Here is a 15,262-nt window from a genome sequence, read left to right as displayed (position 1 = left end):
AACATCTACATATAGATGAACAGGATTTGCTTGGTCAGTTATATTATTTTCCATTTTGAGTCTTTTCGTACTTAATATGAGAATTAACCTATGAGAAAAGCATTGTACAGACCAGAGCATAGCTCTACTGTGGCACAGAAAGGGATTGCCGATTCCAATACGTTAGACCTTAGTTGTTGTGGTGCCAATGCAAAGGAAATTGTGGTGCCAATGCAAAGGCAATTGTGGTTATATATATGTATTACCTTTTAGCTGAAGTTAATTTTGGGCTCATCGTCTCATAATAAGACTCAAGTAAATTTTTCAGATGAAAAAGGTGGAGACGGTAAAGGAAAAAACAACTGGGAAGTCAGTCGTCATTCACCTTCTGTGGATTTGGCTTCCAACCCTGCTCTGTAGTATGTGATGATTGCTTAACAATCATATTTTTTATTGCAAAATTCTTCAGATTTTTAATAATAGCTACATTGTAACTTAAAGTGTACAAGGGGGATTGAATTTGGAAAAGTTTTCCATTCCTCGGAAACTAAGAACTGGATTGAAGAAATTTCACATTGAAGAAACAACCCAGCAGGCTTCTCACAACCAGGGGCAGTCAGATTCTCTCTCTACAGGTTATTTAAACTAACTTCATTCGTTATGCATTCCTTTTGTTATAGTTGATATTAATAGCTGGCTTTCTCGCACATATATTGGGGTTGGCAACCATATATGTTGGATATTAGTTGCATTCTATGTGATCCAAACATACCAACTGTTTGCACATATTGATGCAGGAAGAGATCAGGTGGTTCAACCCACTTATTCCCCAAGTAATTTGCACCAATCTGGTGATGTTGCCATTGATCTTGAGCTTGATCAATCCAATGAGAAGGATGAAGTGTATGAAGCAGAGGTCAAACCAAGCAACAAGAGGCGGAGAGTTCATCCTAGACAACCCGAGAAAGATGCCAATGCTTGCCTCAGGTGGTTAAAGTCGTGCACAAAAGACAATGAGCAACTCAAGTGGTAAGTAAAGCTCTGATATATGCAGTAGTTCTAGGTAACTGACTAACTGGTTAGGTCTTGATGTAGCAGTCCTCTCAATGAAAAATGTGAATTATCAATAGACAAGGGGAAATCTATCATGATTAGTGTGTATAGGTATATTACAACGTCACTGTTCATAGATTAGCCCCCTATAAAGGATAACAAACTTTTACACAGATTCAATACCGGTGTATTGGAATGTATTTGTTCTGATGTTAGTACCCAGATCACAATCTCTTTTATGTTCTATCTAATTGTGATTGTCATGATTAAATGGCAGGTGGCACGGCAAAAGATGCCACATTTGTATTTTTTTAATTAGATTTCATTTAATTGTATTGCTCGGAATTCACATTGGTCGTAGTGATATAGATGGCTCGATTCATATCCAGACATCCAGTTCTGTCCTCATTCGGGTAAACTTGCATAAAATTCAACTACTATATGTACAGTTTTAACTCTGATCACCGCTATTTTTTTTCTCTTTAGAGGCAAACCCCCTTATGTAATTTTTGGTGCTGCTCATGTGAGATGTATTTCCTGTCTGATCGACCAGGGCATGGATTATTCACAATAATCCTCGGCTTATTGAAGTAACTGGAGAGAGTATTCGGTCACAGTTTATTTGTGGCGGCAGCCTCAAACCAGATATCTGCAACCTGATGATGCGCCTGTTCCAGGAGCTGGATGACAAGATTTATTTAAACAGTGGGCCAAGGCTGCGCCACTTCTTGCCAGCTGACTGGGCTGTAAGTTCCTAAGAGTAGTTGCTTCCATAGTTCGTGTTCATGTAAATGATATAGCTGGCTATTTATATTTTCATCTTGCATGCACGCAGACACAGGCCCTGGAGCATGGAAGCAACCTGATCACTGAATCATCACCAGTAGTTCGATCCATGTTCTCTGGTCCGCACATCGTTTACAATGTGAAGCTTTGCAGATTGGTTAGTTTGATTCCACTCAAGTGATGTAATTTACAATTGCAACTGTGTATGTTCATTTTACTATTATGCACTGCGAAGTTATGTACATGTAATCTCCATATACAACTTCAGGTTATCGCGCCAGTGCAATGTCGGAAGGGCGAGTGGTCATGTTACGTGTGGGATTTCAAGGAGAAAAGACTCAACATCCTGGATCCGTTGATTAATCAGGGTGGTAGTAACAAGCAGGATGCACAAAACAGGCATGACTCTATCAAGCATGTTCTCCTTGGAGCTCTCATTGCCTGCAGATCGAAGTACTGCAGCTCATCACACGGATATGATACGGATTACCAAGAATCCAGCTCCAACGAGTGGTCTGTCATCTTTCTTCAAGGTCTTGGAGGGAAACATGTAATCAGGTAAGTTATTCATTTAATAGCCTGGCTCTTACTGCTACGCACCCTAAACATTCATTGGAGACCCTCTCGGCCATGGACATGTTAAAGCCCCAACCTACAAAATATCTATTTTGGTAGCCATTATGTTATATGTTAATAGTACATTCCTGTTCCTATTTTTATGCTAGGAGTTAACAATCAGGTTTGCAAATCCTAGAAAACTAGCTTTATTTACATGTGTTTAGCATCATGTTTAATGCTTTATTAGTTCCAGTGGCGCTATAGTAAAACCAAGAATGGCATGCTTTGCAGGCCCAATTTATTTGTAATATGGTTGAGGATTTTATTTCTTCACCCTTACTGCACAAGTTTATCTCATTTGTAGAACATATTAGAATTGTCAAGATTTACGATTACTGCCTAAAGTTTTGATCAAGTGGCTGTCAGACACAGAAATCTAAGGACAGCAGTTGTAAGTCTTGTAGTGAAATGCCATTTATCTTTGTTGGCATACCCTGTCGGTACTACTGCATACTGAACAAAAACTTAGTATGACACAATAGCAAAGCAAGATAAACACAACAAAATGCATAGCTTCTCAATAATTTGTGCGATTAAGTAATTTAAATTGAATATGAATTGGACCCATGAGCCAATACTTAATGTTATTTGCACCTCAGATGCATTGCTATTGTTTGTGCATATGAAACTATATACCTATAATTATTAATTACCAATCGTGCATATCTCGCCACTAAATATATTCATGTTATATGTTCATTTGCATGTAGGAGTTATAAATCAGGAATATACATGCTCCACTTCGCAAGAGAATTCGACGGCACAAAGCTGGAGTCAGTTGGCAAGGTAACCTGATCGGCACATGTGTCAGTGTGCCATCTCTGCCACTACTACAAAACAGGCTTTTGTTCCTGGCCATTTGTCCCGGCAGCCTTTGGGCCCGGGACAATAGGTGGCTTTTGTCCCGGGTCCAACGGCTAGCCGGGCCAGCGGGGGGACGGGGGCCTTTTGTCCCGGTTGGAGACACCAACCGGGACAAAATGGGAGCCTTTTGTCCCGGTTGGTGGTTCCAACCGGGACAAAAGGCCCGCGTAGCCTTTTGTCCCGGTTGGAACCACCAACCGGGACAAAAGTCCCCCCTTTTGTCCCGGTTCGTGCCTCCAACCGGGACAAAAGGCCTTGCACCCCTTATCCCCTTCCCTCTCCCCCCGCCCGAGCCATTCAGCTCACTTGTTTTCTTGCTGTTCTTGGTTCGGGATAGAGGAGTTCTTGCTCATTTCTTCACCACATTTGTGAAGATCTTTGATTCCCCGTCCATCCATCTGCTCTAAAGGTTTGGGGCTTGTTTTTCTCTTCTTCCTTGGCTTGTATAGCTCATTTCATACTTTAGAAATAGAGAAAATGTGTAGCTAGCTCATTTCTTGGACATTTAGCTAGCTAGATTGCATATGTAGGTGTAATTTTCTTTTAGATTTAGATGAGTATATGGATAGTAGAAATTTTTAGAATGAGTGTAGATACTTCATGTGATGTACTTGTATATATGACCATATTGTGGATAGTTGATTTTTTTATTCGTGAATGAATTAATGAAATGAGTATATTATAGAATTTTTTGTATTATGAATGGATTATTTTGACACTCTAGTGATGTATTTAATCAGGCTCACATTGAAACCATCTAGAAGCTAAAAAATCTTTATTTCGAAACAAGTATACGCCGTAATTGTAATAGTAAATAATTTTTGCTTTGTAATGGTAAGAATTTATAATTTTGTGGAAAATAAAGGTATTTTTCAGTAAAATATGGCTTCAGCAGCTGGAGGGAGTGGCGCCGGTGGGGGTGATCGTTGTCCTTCTGGAGAGAAGGGCACAACTCAAGTAGGTCGTCGGTCCAAAAAACCTAGTGCTTTTGATAGGGCAGCGCTACGTTATTTGGAAAAAGAATATAGAGAATGCATGGCAAGGGGCGAGGAACCTCCGTTTGATCTTGAGAATTTATTGCGGCGTTACGGTTCGTCACCACCAAACTCGGAGGTTTCAGCTCCGCCATCTTATTCTGCGCCAGCAAGAAATCCGTTAGAACATTCTGCGTTCCAACGCAAGGACGGTTGAAAACCTATGTGTTGTTGACCGAATTTTTAAATTTCATGTATAGTACTCCTTTGTTAAGTTCTGTAATGGATTAAGTACCCCTTTTAATTAATCAAGATGTATGATGGATATTGCATATCTTTTAATTATTCATGTTATGTTACATTTAGTTTAATTTAGGTTTGATATATTTTATTTATTCGATACGTGTAAAGAATTCAAATCGATTTATTTAAAATGCAGATGGACCGGCAATGGATGTACAATGCTGACCGACGTTCGAAAGAATTCATTGATGGCCTGCATTATTTTTTGTCTGTGGCTGAGGCAAACAAGCAGAATGGTTTTATGTGCTGCCCGTGTGTTCATTGCAACAATAACAAGGATTACTCATCTTCAAGAATCCTACACAGCCACATTTTCGCAAATAGTTTCATGAAAAAGTATGTTTGTTGGACGAAGCACGGAGAACAGGGGGTTACCATGGAAGACAATGAAGAAGAAGATTTTGACGACCACTTTCCCGGGAATGCTGGAATCGGTGCATTCGATGACGATATTCCCATGGAAGAGCCCGAAGTAGATGTAGCAGAAAATGATCCCAGCGACGATCTGGGGCAAGCATTGCACAATGTGCAGGCAGACTGTGAGAGTGAAACGGAGAGGTTGAAGTTCCAGAAGTTGTTAGAGGACCACCATAAGTTGTTGTACCCAGATTGTCAAAATAGATTTAAGAAACTTGGCACCACCTTGGAGTTGCTGCAATGGAAGGCGACAAATGGTGTATCCGACAAGAGATTTGGTGAATTACTCAAACTTGTTAAAAAAATGCTTCCTAAGGACAATGAATTGCCTGCCACAACGTATGAAGCCAAACAACTTGTTTGCCCTTTGGGACTGGAAGTGCAAAAGATACATGCATGCCCCAACGACTGCATCCTCTACCGAGGCGAGTACGAGAATTTGGATGCATGTCCCGTATGCAGTGCATTGCGTTACAAGATTAGAAAAGATGATCCTGGCGATGTCGAGGGGGAGCCTCCCCGGAAGAGAGTTCCTGCGAAGGTCATGTGGTATTTGCCTATAATACCACGTTTGAAGCGTCTGTTTAGAAATAAAGATAATGCTAAGTTGATGCGATGGCACAAAGAGGAACGCAAGAAAGACTCGATGTTGAGACACCCCGCTGATGGGTCGCAGTGGAGAAAAATAGATAGAACATACCCTAAATTTGATTTGGATGCGAGAAACATAAGGTTCGGTTTGAGTACGGATGGCATGAATCTTTTTGGTGAGATGAGCAGTGGTCATAGCACTTGGCCTGTGACTCTTTGTCTGTACAATCTTCCACCATGGCTCTGCATGAAACGAAAGTTCATCATGATGCCAGTGCTTATCCCGGGTCCAAAGCAGCCCGGAAATGACATTGATGTGTACCTAAGACCATTGGTCGAAGAACTCTTATTGCTCTGGGGCGATGAAGGTGTACGGATGTGGGATGAATACAAACAGGAAAACTTCAACCTACGAGCATTGCTGTTCGTAACGATCAATGACTGGCCTGCTCTTAGTAACTTGTCAGGACATTCGAACAAGGGATACAAAGCATGCACACACTGTTTAGATGATACCGATAATATATGGTTGACTCACTGTAAGAAGGTTGTATACATGGGTCATCGTCGGTTTCTTCCCATCAGGCATGCGGTACGAAAGAAGGGCAAGCATTTCAAAGGCCAAGCGGACCACCGAACAAAACCGATGCACCGTAGTGGTAAAGACGTCTTCAATATGGTAAAAGATCTAGAAGTTGTTTTTGGAAAGGGATCTGGTAGCCAACCTGTTCCGAACGAAAACGGAATGGCGCCCATGTGGAAGAAGAAATCTATATTTTGGGAGCTACCATATTGGGAAGTCTTAGATGTTCGTCATGCAATTGATGTGATGCACCTCACGAAGAATTTTTGCGTCAACCTGATAGCATTCTTGGGAGTGTACGGAAAGACAAAAGATACAGTAGAAGCACGTCAAGAATTGCAACGTATGGAAGAACGAGATGCCTTACATCTACAACAGCGAGATAATGGACGACAATACTTAAGTCCTGCCAGCTATACTCTTAGCAAGGAAGAGAAAGAAACCATGTTTGACTGCTTGAGCAGTATAAAGGTTCCATCTGGATACTCATCCAATATAAAAGGAATCTTAAATTTGGCAGAGAAGAAATTTACAAATCTCAAGTCCCATGACTGCCATGTGCTTATGACCGAACTTCTTCCGGTTGTGCTGCGGGGGATTTTGCCTGATAACGTCCGGTTAACCATCGTGAAGATATGTGCCTTCCTCAACGCAGTTTCTCAGAAGATAATTGACCCGGAGAATTTGATAAAGCTGCAAAACGATGTGGTGCAATGTCTTGTTGGCTTTGAGCTGATATTTCCACCATCTTTCTTCAACATCATGACACATCTTCTAGTGCACCTTGTCAAAGAGATTGATATTCTCGGACCAGTATTTCTACACAACATGTTCCCATTCGAAAGGTTCATGGGGGTACTCAAGAAATGTGTTCATAATAGAGCTCGTCCAGAAGGAAGCATCGCCAGTGCCTACGGAACTGAGGAGGTCATTGACTTTTGTGTTGACTTTATTGATGACCTTAAACCGATTGGAGTCCCTGAATCGCGATATGAGGGGAGACTAACTGGAAAGGGTACATTAGGAAAGAAATCTTATGTCTGCACAGATGATTTCTCATTCAAGAAAGCGCATTATACGGTTCTTCAACAATCATCCTTGGTTGACCCATATATCGAGGAACACAAGAAAATTCTGCTCTCCAATTTCCCGGAAAAGTCTGAGGCATGGATTACACGTGAGCACATGAACACTTTCTGCAGCTGGTTGCGGAAGCATCTAATGCATAACATGGATATAAGTGAACAACTGTTCTTATTGGCTAGGGGACCATCTTGGAATATCTTAACATACCAAGGGTACGAGATAAATGGAAACACATTTTATACGATAGCCCAAGATAAAAAGAGTACCAACCAAAACAGCGGTGTTCGTATGGATGCCACGGACAATAATGGAAAAAAAGACACATATTACGGCTACATTGAAGAGATATGGGAGCTGGATTACGGTCCCAATTTCAAGGTGCCTCTATTTCGTTGCCAATGGGTTAAGCTATCTGGAGGAGGGTAACAAAAGATGAGTATGGGATGACAATAGTTGATCTCAACAATCTTGGGTATAGAGACGAGCCATTTGTCCTAGCCCAGGATGTCGCTCAGGTTTTCTACATTAAGGACATGTCCAGCAAGCCAAAGAAGGGGATCAACAAGCAAAAGGATGAGCCTAAGCGACACATAGTTCTATCAGGAAAGAGAAACATCGTTGGAGTGGAGGACAAGACAGATTTTTCAGAAGAATATAATAATTTTGTTGCCATTCCACCTTTCGAAGTAAATGCTGATCCATGCATCCTGCTAGCCAATGATGATGCTCCATACTTGCGCCGTGATCATAATCAAGGGACATTTGTGAAGAGAAAGTCTGTTACCGCTAATCCTTCATGTACTTGAATCATTTTATATTATTGTATAAAAACATAATCGCAATTCGAATACTTTTATTATATATGTACTGTACAATTATACTTTATGTGTTATTTATATTATTTTATATATTTTTCACTTAATTACTAGACTCAATTATAATTTTCATTCAATAATGGATTACTCAACTAATTTTATTTATTTCATGAAATTACATTCACATTAACACACTATACTCTCTCACTAACACACACAATCTCACTAACACACACTATCTCTCAAACTCACACACTACTCATTAATATCATGAAATTCCTTAATTTTATCTAAAATTCACTTTTTAAACGTTAATATCGTGATAGAATCCACTTTCTATCGAAAAGCAACAGTTTGAAAAAAAATTTCACCTAATATATTTTTGCATGGTCAAAATAACAAATATGATTTCAAAAAAGTTAGATATTTCATTGACCCAATCACTTGAATGAAAATTAATTATTTTTGTTGCGTGTATCAAGTTTATATAGAGATAAGAAATTTTATTCCATAATTTTTGGAATCATAATTTTATTAACTGAATTAACAAATGAAAGCCAATTTTAAAAGAGAAGTAAAAAAAACAAAAACAAACATAACATTAGGCGGGAACGAGGGAAAACGGGCCCCTTTTGTTTCGGGTGGTAGATCTACCCGGGACTAAAGGTGGGCCGCGGGCTGGGAATTTTCCCGGCCCGCCCAAAAACCCCTTTTGTCCCGGGTGAAGCCACCACCCGGGACAAAAGGACCTTTTGTCCCGGGTGGTGGCTTCACCCGGGACAAAAGGGGGGACTTTTGTCCCGGGTGAAGCCACCACCCGGGACAAAAGGTCCTTTTGTCCCGGGTGGTGGCTTCACCCGGGACAAAAGTCCCCCCCCCCCATATATTTCCTAGCTTCCTCCCTCCTTCGCCCTTCCTCCCTCCCGCCGTCCGTTCCCCTGCTCCCCCCACCCCTCGAGCTCCCCGAGCACCGCCGCCGTCGACGTCGCCGCCCAGAGCCCCGCCGCGCGAGCCCACGTCACCGAGCGCCGTCGTCCCTGCGAGCGTCGCCGCCGTTGACGTCCGCCGCCCTCGTCTTCGCCGCCCCCGGCCTCCACTCCGCGCGCGCATTGGTATACTAGCAAGCTGTTGTAAAAAAAATTCGTCTTTCATCGTATTATTGGTATTGCGCACCGCATAGGACATGGAGGATCTGATAGTGTTAGAATCGATTGATGAATGACTATGATCAGGAGCTAATTATTGTTTTCAGCGTCTTGAGCTTTGAAGTAATTTATTTAAAGGTTGAGCAGTAACATGCTACCAGAAGAAATTAAGGTACTACTAATAGATGGATCACTGATCTAGCATTGTGGAACAATAACTATGTAGATAATTTTTACCAGAATTCTGGCAATTGTCGAATGTAGTAAATGTTAGCAAGGCATTAGGTATTGTTAGAAACAGAACTACCGGAAATAGGTAGCATCATATACCTGTGAATTGTAAGTAAACCATCATGAGTTATTAATTCTTATTAGTCCATATTTGTACATATCCTGCTCATGAATTTTTTTTATGAAAGGCACAGTTTTGAAAGCAGAAAAAGTAAAACACTACTCTGCTTTTCTATGTGCATGAATAGTATGCTCATCTTTTGATGGATCACGTCAAATATTGTACATGAATCTGTATTTGCAACCTTCTTTTTTTGATAGTTATTTGCAACCTTCTTGGTTAACTAGACAAAGTTCCTGAGTTATTTGCAACCTTCTTGGTTATTTTGACATGGAGAGAGTATCATATATATACAACTTATGGACCCAATTCAATAAAGCCTAGCAAGGAAGCCCCAAATGCAAAAGAATCATTCTCTCCGTCTCTGCTCATAGCTCGCCCTGAGCCCACGTCCCCCCCGGCTCCGCGTTCGCCCCAGTGCGCCTCCGGCCCTCGGCTTTGAGCCCTTCGCCTTCGGCCCTCGGCCCTCCGCCTATCCCCAGCCGCAAATTTCTGGAGTGGATTATTTAGATAATTTCTAAGGGTTTTATTTGTATTCATATTTTAGTTACGATGGACCCGCGACACACAGATGCGGAAGACGAACAGTTCCTGTTGAATATGATTGGCGAAGGTCAAGGAGATGTCGCTGAACAAGCTGATGATGGCAGCAATACCGACATATATTTGAATATGTCCGGTGATGGAATTGAGGCACCATCTATTCAGGATGACGCTGCTGCTGAACAAAGTGCTAATGTACATATCAAAACTATACTTATTTGTAGTGACAATCATATTTTCATCTGAATCTATATGAATAATATGAATGTTTTTTTTATAGCCATCTGGATCATCGTCGCAGCAGAAAAAGACGAAGCGAGGCCCAACAAAAAAACTGGAAGGGCGGTTCATTATAACGGAAGTTGGTCCAGATGGCGAACCGATCGCTCCAGAAGCTGCCGCCAAAAAATTCTTAAGACAATCCGGATGTATTGTCAGGGACCACATCCCGATCAGCTTTAGGCTCTGGAAAGCTTCCAATCCAAGCGAGGAACGGGATGCGGTACCCGAAAGAGAAAAAGAATGGTGCTGGCGGGAGCTTAAGAAAAACTTCACGGTTCCAGCTGAATCCGAAGAGATATGCAAGCGCTGGACCCTGAGTAAGATGGCCGAACAACTACGATCATTCAAGAAAATTTTGACGAAGAAATATATCAAGACCGGGACCACACCCGTATTTACCGGCGAGCTCGAAAAGCTCAGGGGTCACTGGGATGCATTTGTGGAATACAAGTCTTCAGAGCTTGGGCTTCAGAAGGTGCAGAAGGCCAAAGACAACGCCTCGAAGAAAGTGTACCATCACACTCTAGGCCAAGGAGGCTACAAGCTTGCAGTACCCAAATGGGAGAAGATGGAGCAGGATCTGCTTGACAGAGGCATCCGACCTGCGACCATGAACTGGCCTGAAAGGTCAAGGACCTGGTTTTATGGTCACGGGGGAAGCTTGGACCCATTGACTGGTGACTGCATCTATGGGCCAAACATCCAGCGAGCAGCCCAGAGACTACAGGAGGCCATACAAGCAGCGGCCGAGGGAACATTCCAGCCGAATAGAGAGAGGGACGAGCTGACTTATGCCCTTGGGAATCCAGAGCATCCGGGCCGCACAAGAGGCAAAGGCGTGGTTCCGTGGAAGTATGGGTTCAGGGATTACATTAATTCATATAGAAGCCGGCAAAGAAGAAAGAATGATGAGCGGGAGCACCTGCGAAGGCTAGAGGAACGGCTCATGTCACACGATCAAAGACTGGAGGAAGAGGTTCAACGCCAAGTGGCCGTAGCAATGAGCCAGCAACAGCAAGCGCAAACGTTGCCTCCAGAGCCTAGTGTCACAGCCGATCACCTGTCTCAGCGGAAAAGCAGCTGCGCTTCCACAGACGTCGCCGCTGCCGAGCCCACGGGGATCCAGGCCGCAGTTGAAGCGTCGGCCCCGCAGCGATTTCCAGTGGGTGAGATCACCCACCGGACACCTTGTGACCTGCAGACTGCCGTTAATAACTTAATGTTCACTGTTGCGTACGGTACCGCCATGCCAACCGAACCAGGCGACGTGTACCACGGGCAGCAAATTCCGCCTAGATACACAAGAGTTGGCGTGGAGCAGGTGTGCCAGGGTTGGGAGACGCTCGAGCTTGATATTCCTGGAGGCGATGGGGAGAGGACACTAGCAGAAGCCATTCATGGCTACATCCTATGGGATAAGCGCTACATTGTCCTAAAGTCGGATGATCAAACACCAAGACCGGCATCTCAGCATGCCTCTCCAAGACCGGCATCTCCGCAAAACTCCCCAAGGGCAGCACTGTCTCGGCAAGGTTCACCGGCACATTCTCCATCACCATCATCTCATGCGCCGATGAACACTCAAGCGTCACCGTCGCCTCCATGGTCACCCCCTCCGCCGCCGGCAAAGAAGCAGAAACGGCCGCCGGCAAAGAAGGTAGCTGCACCGGCTAGGGAGCCTCCAAAGAAGAAGGAAAAGAAGAAGAAAACCAAGGAGGCTCCTATTAAACCCTGGGACATGAGCCTTGAAGAATGCGATCGGATAACTCAAGAAAGAGTTAAAGAGCACTTCAAGCCGAAGCCGAAGCCGGAGCCCGAGAAAGTCATAAATCCGATAGATTTGAAATTTTTTAAGGGAATGTGCGAAGCAAATAAGAGAAAATTCATTCCGAGAGACCCCCCTTCAGACTACGAACGCACAATTATCAAAACTACTGAGAAAAAGAAGAGACAATCAAAGTCATCGTCGTCCGACGTTCCACAGCTCGGAGCCCAAAAGAAACAATCAATAGAGCCTCTCGTAGTGGGACAGACGACGCAAGAACAAGACTTTGTTACATTTCTGAAAGAATCAAACCTGACGGCCGCTCAGATTGCAGGGGGAGAAGATATTCCAAAGGCCGATGTGGTCGTCAAATGGACGTTTGAGATCGGCAAAACTCTTGTACCCCCCGAAGTAGTGTCTGTGCTTCCAACGCAAATGTATAAGCTGCACCAGCACTACATGCGTGCGATGGCCGATCGCATCTTCATGCAGGGCGCAAAGATTAAAGATGACGATTTCTTACGGGGGGAGGCCATTATATGGATAAACTGGGAAGAAATTTACCAACTATTCCATCAGGAGGCCCTCGACATCTCTATGGTCGGCTTGTGGGTTCTGTAAGTATTTTACTCTCCTTACGTATTGTTTTGCATGATCTCAACATACTGATCTCTTGATTTATTCGGTATCATGTAGAATGGAGATACATACTTGCAGAAGAAAGGGATACTCTCACCTCGGCTTCATCGACCCAATTACTTGTAATTGGAGGCTTCTACGGGACAATCCCGATGACATATTCCAGAACTTGTTCAAGTACATAAGCGTTCATCACAACAAGCAAATGATATTGTTTCCTTACAACTTTGCGTGAGTGATTCCTTCCGTCTAACTCTTTCTATTCTATAATCGAATTGTTTAAACCTTAACTACCAAGAACTGCCTCCGTATAATCTTGCAGTGAACACTTTGTCCTAATTGTCATAATTCCCGAGAAGAGCCTACTCGTGGTTATGGACTCATTGAGGAGACCTCCAGAACAATACGAAAATCTTCTTAACATGATGAAAAAGTAATTCTACCACTACTCCGTCCATGACCGATAATTTGAATCACTTTGTTACTTGACTATAATTGTTCTAATCATGCACAGGGTTTGGAAAGAATTCGCTAAAAATCATCCAGGCAAATTTGACAAGGAATTGAAGATCAAGACAGATTTTCCGGTACGCGCTTGGATGATTCGTTGCACGATTCATTAGTTTTATTATATATTCATGTAAATACCTGATAATTTCTTCTCTCTTAAAGTGTATGAGGCAGAAACCAGGCACTGTATTGTGCGCATACTATGTATGCGAGAACATCTATGGTCTGGTAGGTCCTCCAAAGGGCTGGACAGATTGGGAGGAGGAAGTAAGTAAAAAAACTTGTTAATATTTGAACTCGTATTTTAATTAGTCGAAATTAATTATCCCCTTTTTCCATAGGTCGGGGAGATGCGCGATAAACTCATACCGGAGGAAAAGATTATGGCGATTCAAGAACAATTCTCCGGATTTATTGTTGAGCAAGTCCTCGATCCAAAAGGCGAATTCTACTATGATGGAATATCTAATATTGACAATCACAGTAAATATGACAATATACGCGTATATATGTAATTAAGAATGAATATAACTATGTAAATATATATGTGTGTCTATGTATTAAATTTCTATTTATGAGTATGTATGTATTAAATTTCCAAAAGGCGAATTCTACTATGTAATTAAGAACGAATATACCTATGCAAATATGATGGAGTATGTATGTATTATATATATAAGCACTCCAATAATATATATGTGTATATATATATTTATATAATATTGGTCCTAGACATTTTCATATGTAAAGGAATTCACATGTATAGATATGTGTATACATATATATATATATAAGTGAATTAATTTATATATGAAAACTATCTAGGACAAATATTATATAAGTAACTATATATATATGTATATATTAGTGGAGATCATACACACTGAATTCCAATACATAAGTTTAATTGAAATGCAAAAGTATAATTGAAATAGAAAAAGAATTGAGAAAAGAAAAACATGAAAAAAAAAGAGACCTTTTGTCCCGGTTGGTAACACCAACCGGGACAAAAGGGTGCGCCAGCCACGTGGGCGCTGGCTGCACCTTTTGTCCCGGTTGCCACACCCGGGACAAAAGGGCACCCCCCTTTGTCCCGGACAGGCGTTCCCGGTTGGGAAACCGGGACAACAGCGGTTTCCCAACCGGGACAAATCAACGTTTTTGTAGTAGTGTGCGCGATTAACTTATCTCATGCACTGTTTTCCAGTACTTCTCGTCATATATGCATATTAGTTGTCAAATATTTACCCGCTGAAACTGTGCACAAATGCAGATTGACGAGCTATGGAGGGGCCTCTTGTATAAGCTTCTCACCATGGGCAGCAACACCGGCCGCCTTCCGCCAACCTTACCTATACAAGATCGACCCAACCGCCTTGAGTAGAGAACTAGAGATCCTTAGGCCTTGGGGCCAGTACTGATGAACGTACGAAATAGCAGGTACCTAGGAAAAAATGAAGATGGTGAATGTACATCGAGTTGATGACTTGATGTTGGATCTGTATGATGTGCAGTATCTATATTTTGTGGTGACCGGACTTGGAATAATCAAAAACGAATTCCCGGAGGTCTGTTATGATAACTGCTGTGGCAATCGTACAACAATGAAATGTCAATCCCAAATTTAGATGTCCATGCTGCTACACCAATTAACAAATGTGCACCTAGGCCGTCTCCAACTCCGTTTGTCCCAACTATAAAAAGATGAACAACACTTACACGAGGATTTCAATTTATTGAAATACAAACGAACAATGTTCGTCTTGTTACCTTAAAAGCTTCGGTATTGGGGCTAGACTTATTGAGTTCCAATCTTGGCTAATGCGACTGAATAAAATTATTGCAGTTGAACGTGTAAGGCTTGAGGGAGCCTTAACATGATAGGTGAGTATATAAGTGAGTTTATGCTTTTGGCTTAATCTAGTTGGTGTGTACAATCGAATATATTATTAGAACT

The 15,262-nt window shown here is 42.2% G+C and overlaps 1 protein-coding gene across 1 annotated transcript; it reads left to right on the top strand.

Annotated features, from left to right (window-relative positions):
* The first annotated feature begins 1,161 nt into the window (after positions 1-1,161).
* LOC120709467 lies at positions 1,162-14,864 on the top strand. The gene is made up of 5 exons (XM_039995109.1): positions 1,162-1,778; positions 1,868-1,975; positions 2,087-2,376; positions 3,147-3,222; positions 14,579-14,864. Exons 1-5 carry the CDS (start codon positions 1,692-1,694, stop codon positions 14,687-14,689), a joined length of 672 nt encoding a protein of 223 aa, XP_039851043.1. The 5' UTR covers positions 1,162-1,691; the 3' UTR covers positions 14,690-14,864.
* Positions 14,865-15,262: the final 398 nt, after the last annotated feature.

The sequence above is a fragment of the Panicum virgatum genome, chromosome 5K, assembly GCF_016808335.1.
Source record: "Panicum virgatum strain AP13 chromosome 5K, P.virgatum_v5, whole genome shotgun sequence".
Classification (NCBI taxonomy): Eukaryota; Viridiplantae; Streptophyta; class Magnoliopsida; order Poales; family Poaceae; genus Panicum; species Panicum virgatum.
This window is presented reverse-complemented; position numbering and strand designations above follow the sequence as displayed.

Excerpts from the sequence above, each read along its gene's own strand:
- LOC120709467 (XM_039995109.1), top strand. The coding sequence starts at position 1,692 with ATGATGCGCCTGTTCCAGGAGCTGGATGACAAGATTTATTTAAACAGT. Across the intron at positions 1,976-2,086 it reads ATGTGAAGCTTTGCAGATTG|GTTATCGCGCCAGTGCAATG; the intron begins GTTAGTTTGATT and ends ATACAACTTCAG. Across the intron at positions 2,377-3,146 it reads GGAGGGAAACATGTAATCAG|GAGTTATAAATCAGGAATAT; the intron begins GTAAGTTATTCA and ends ATTTGCATGTAG.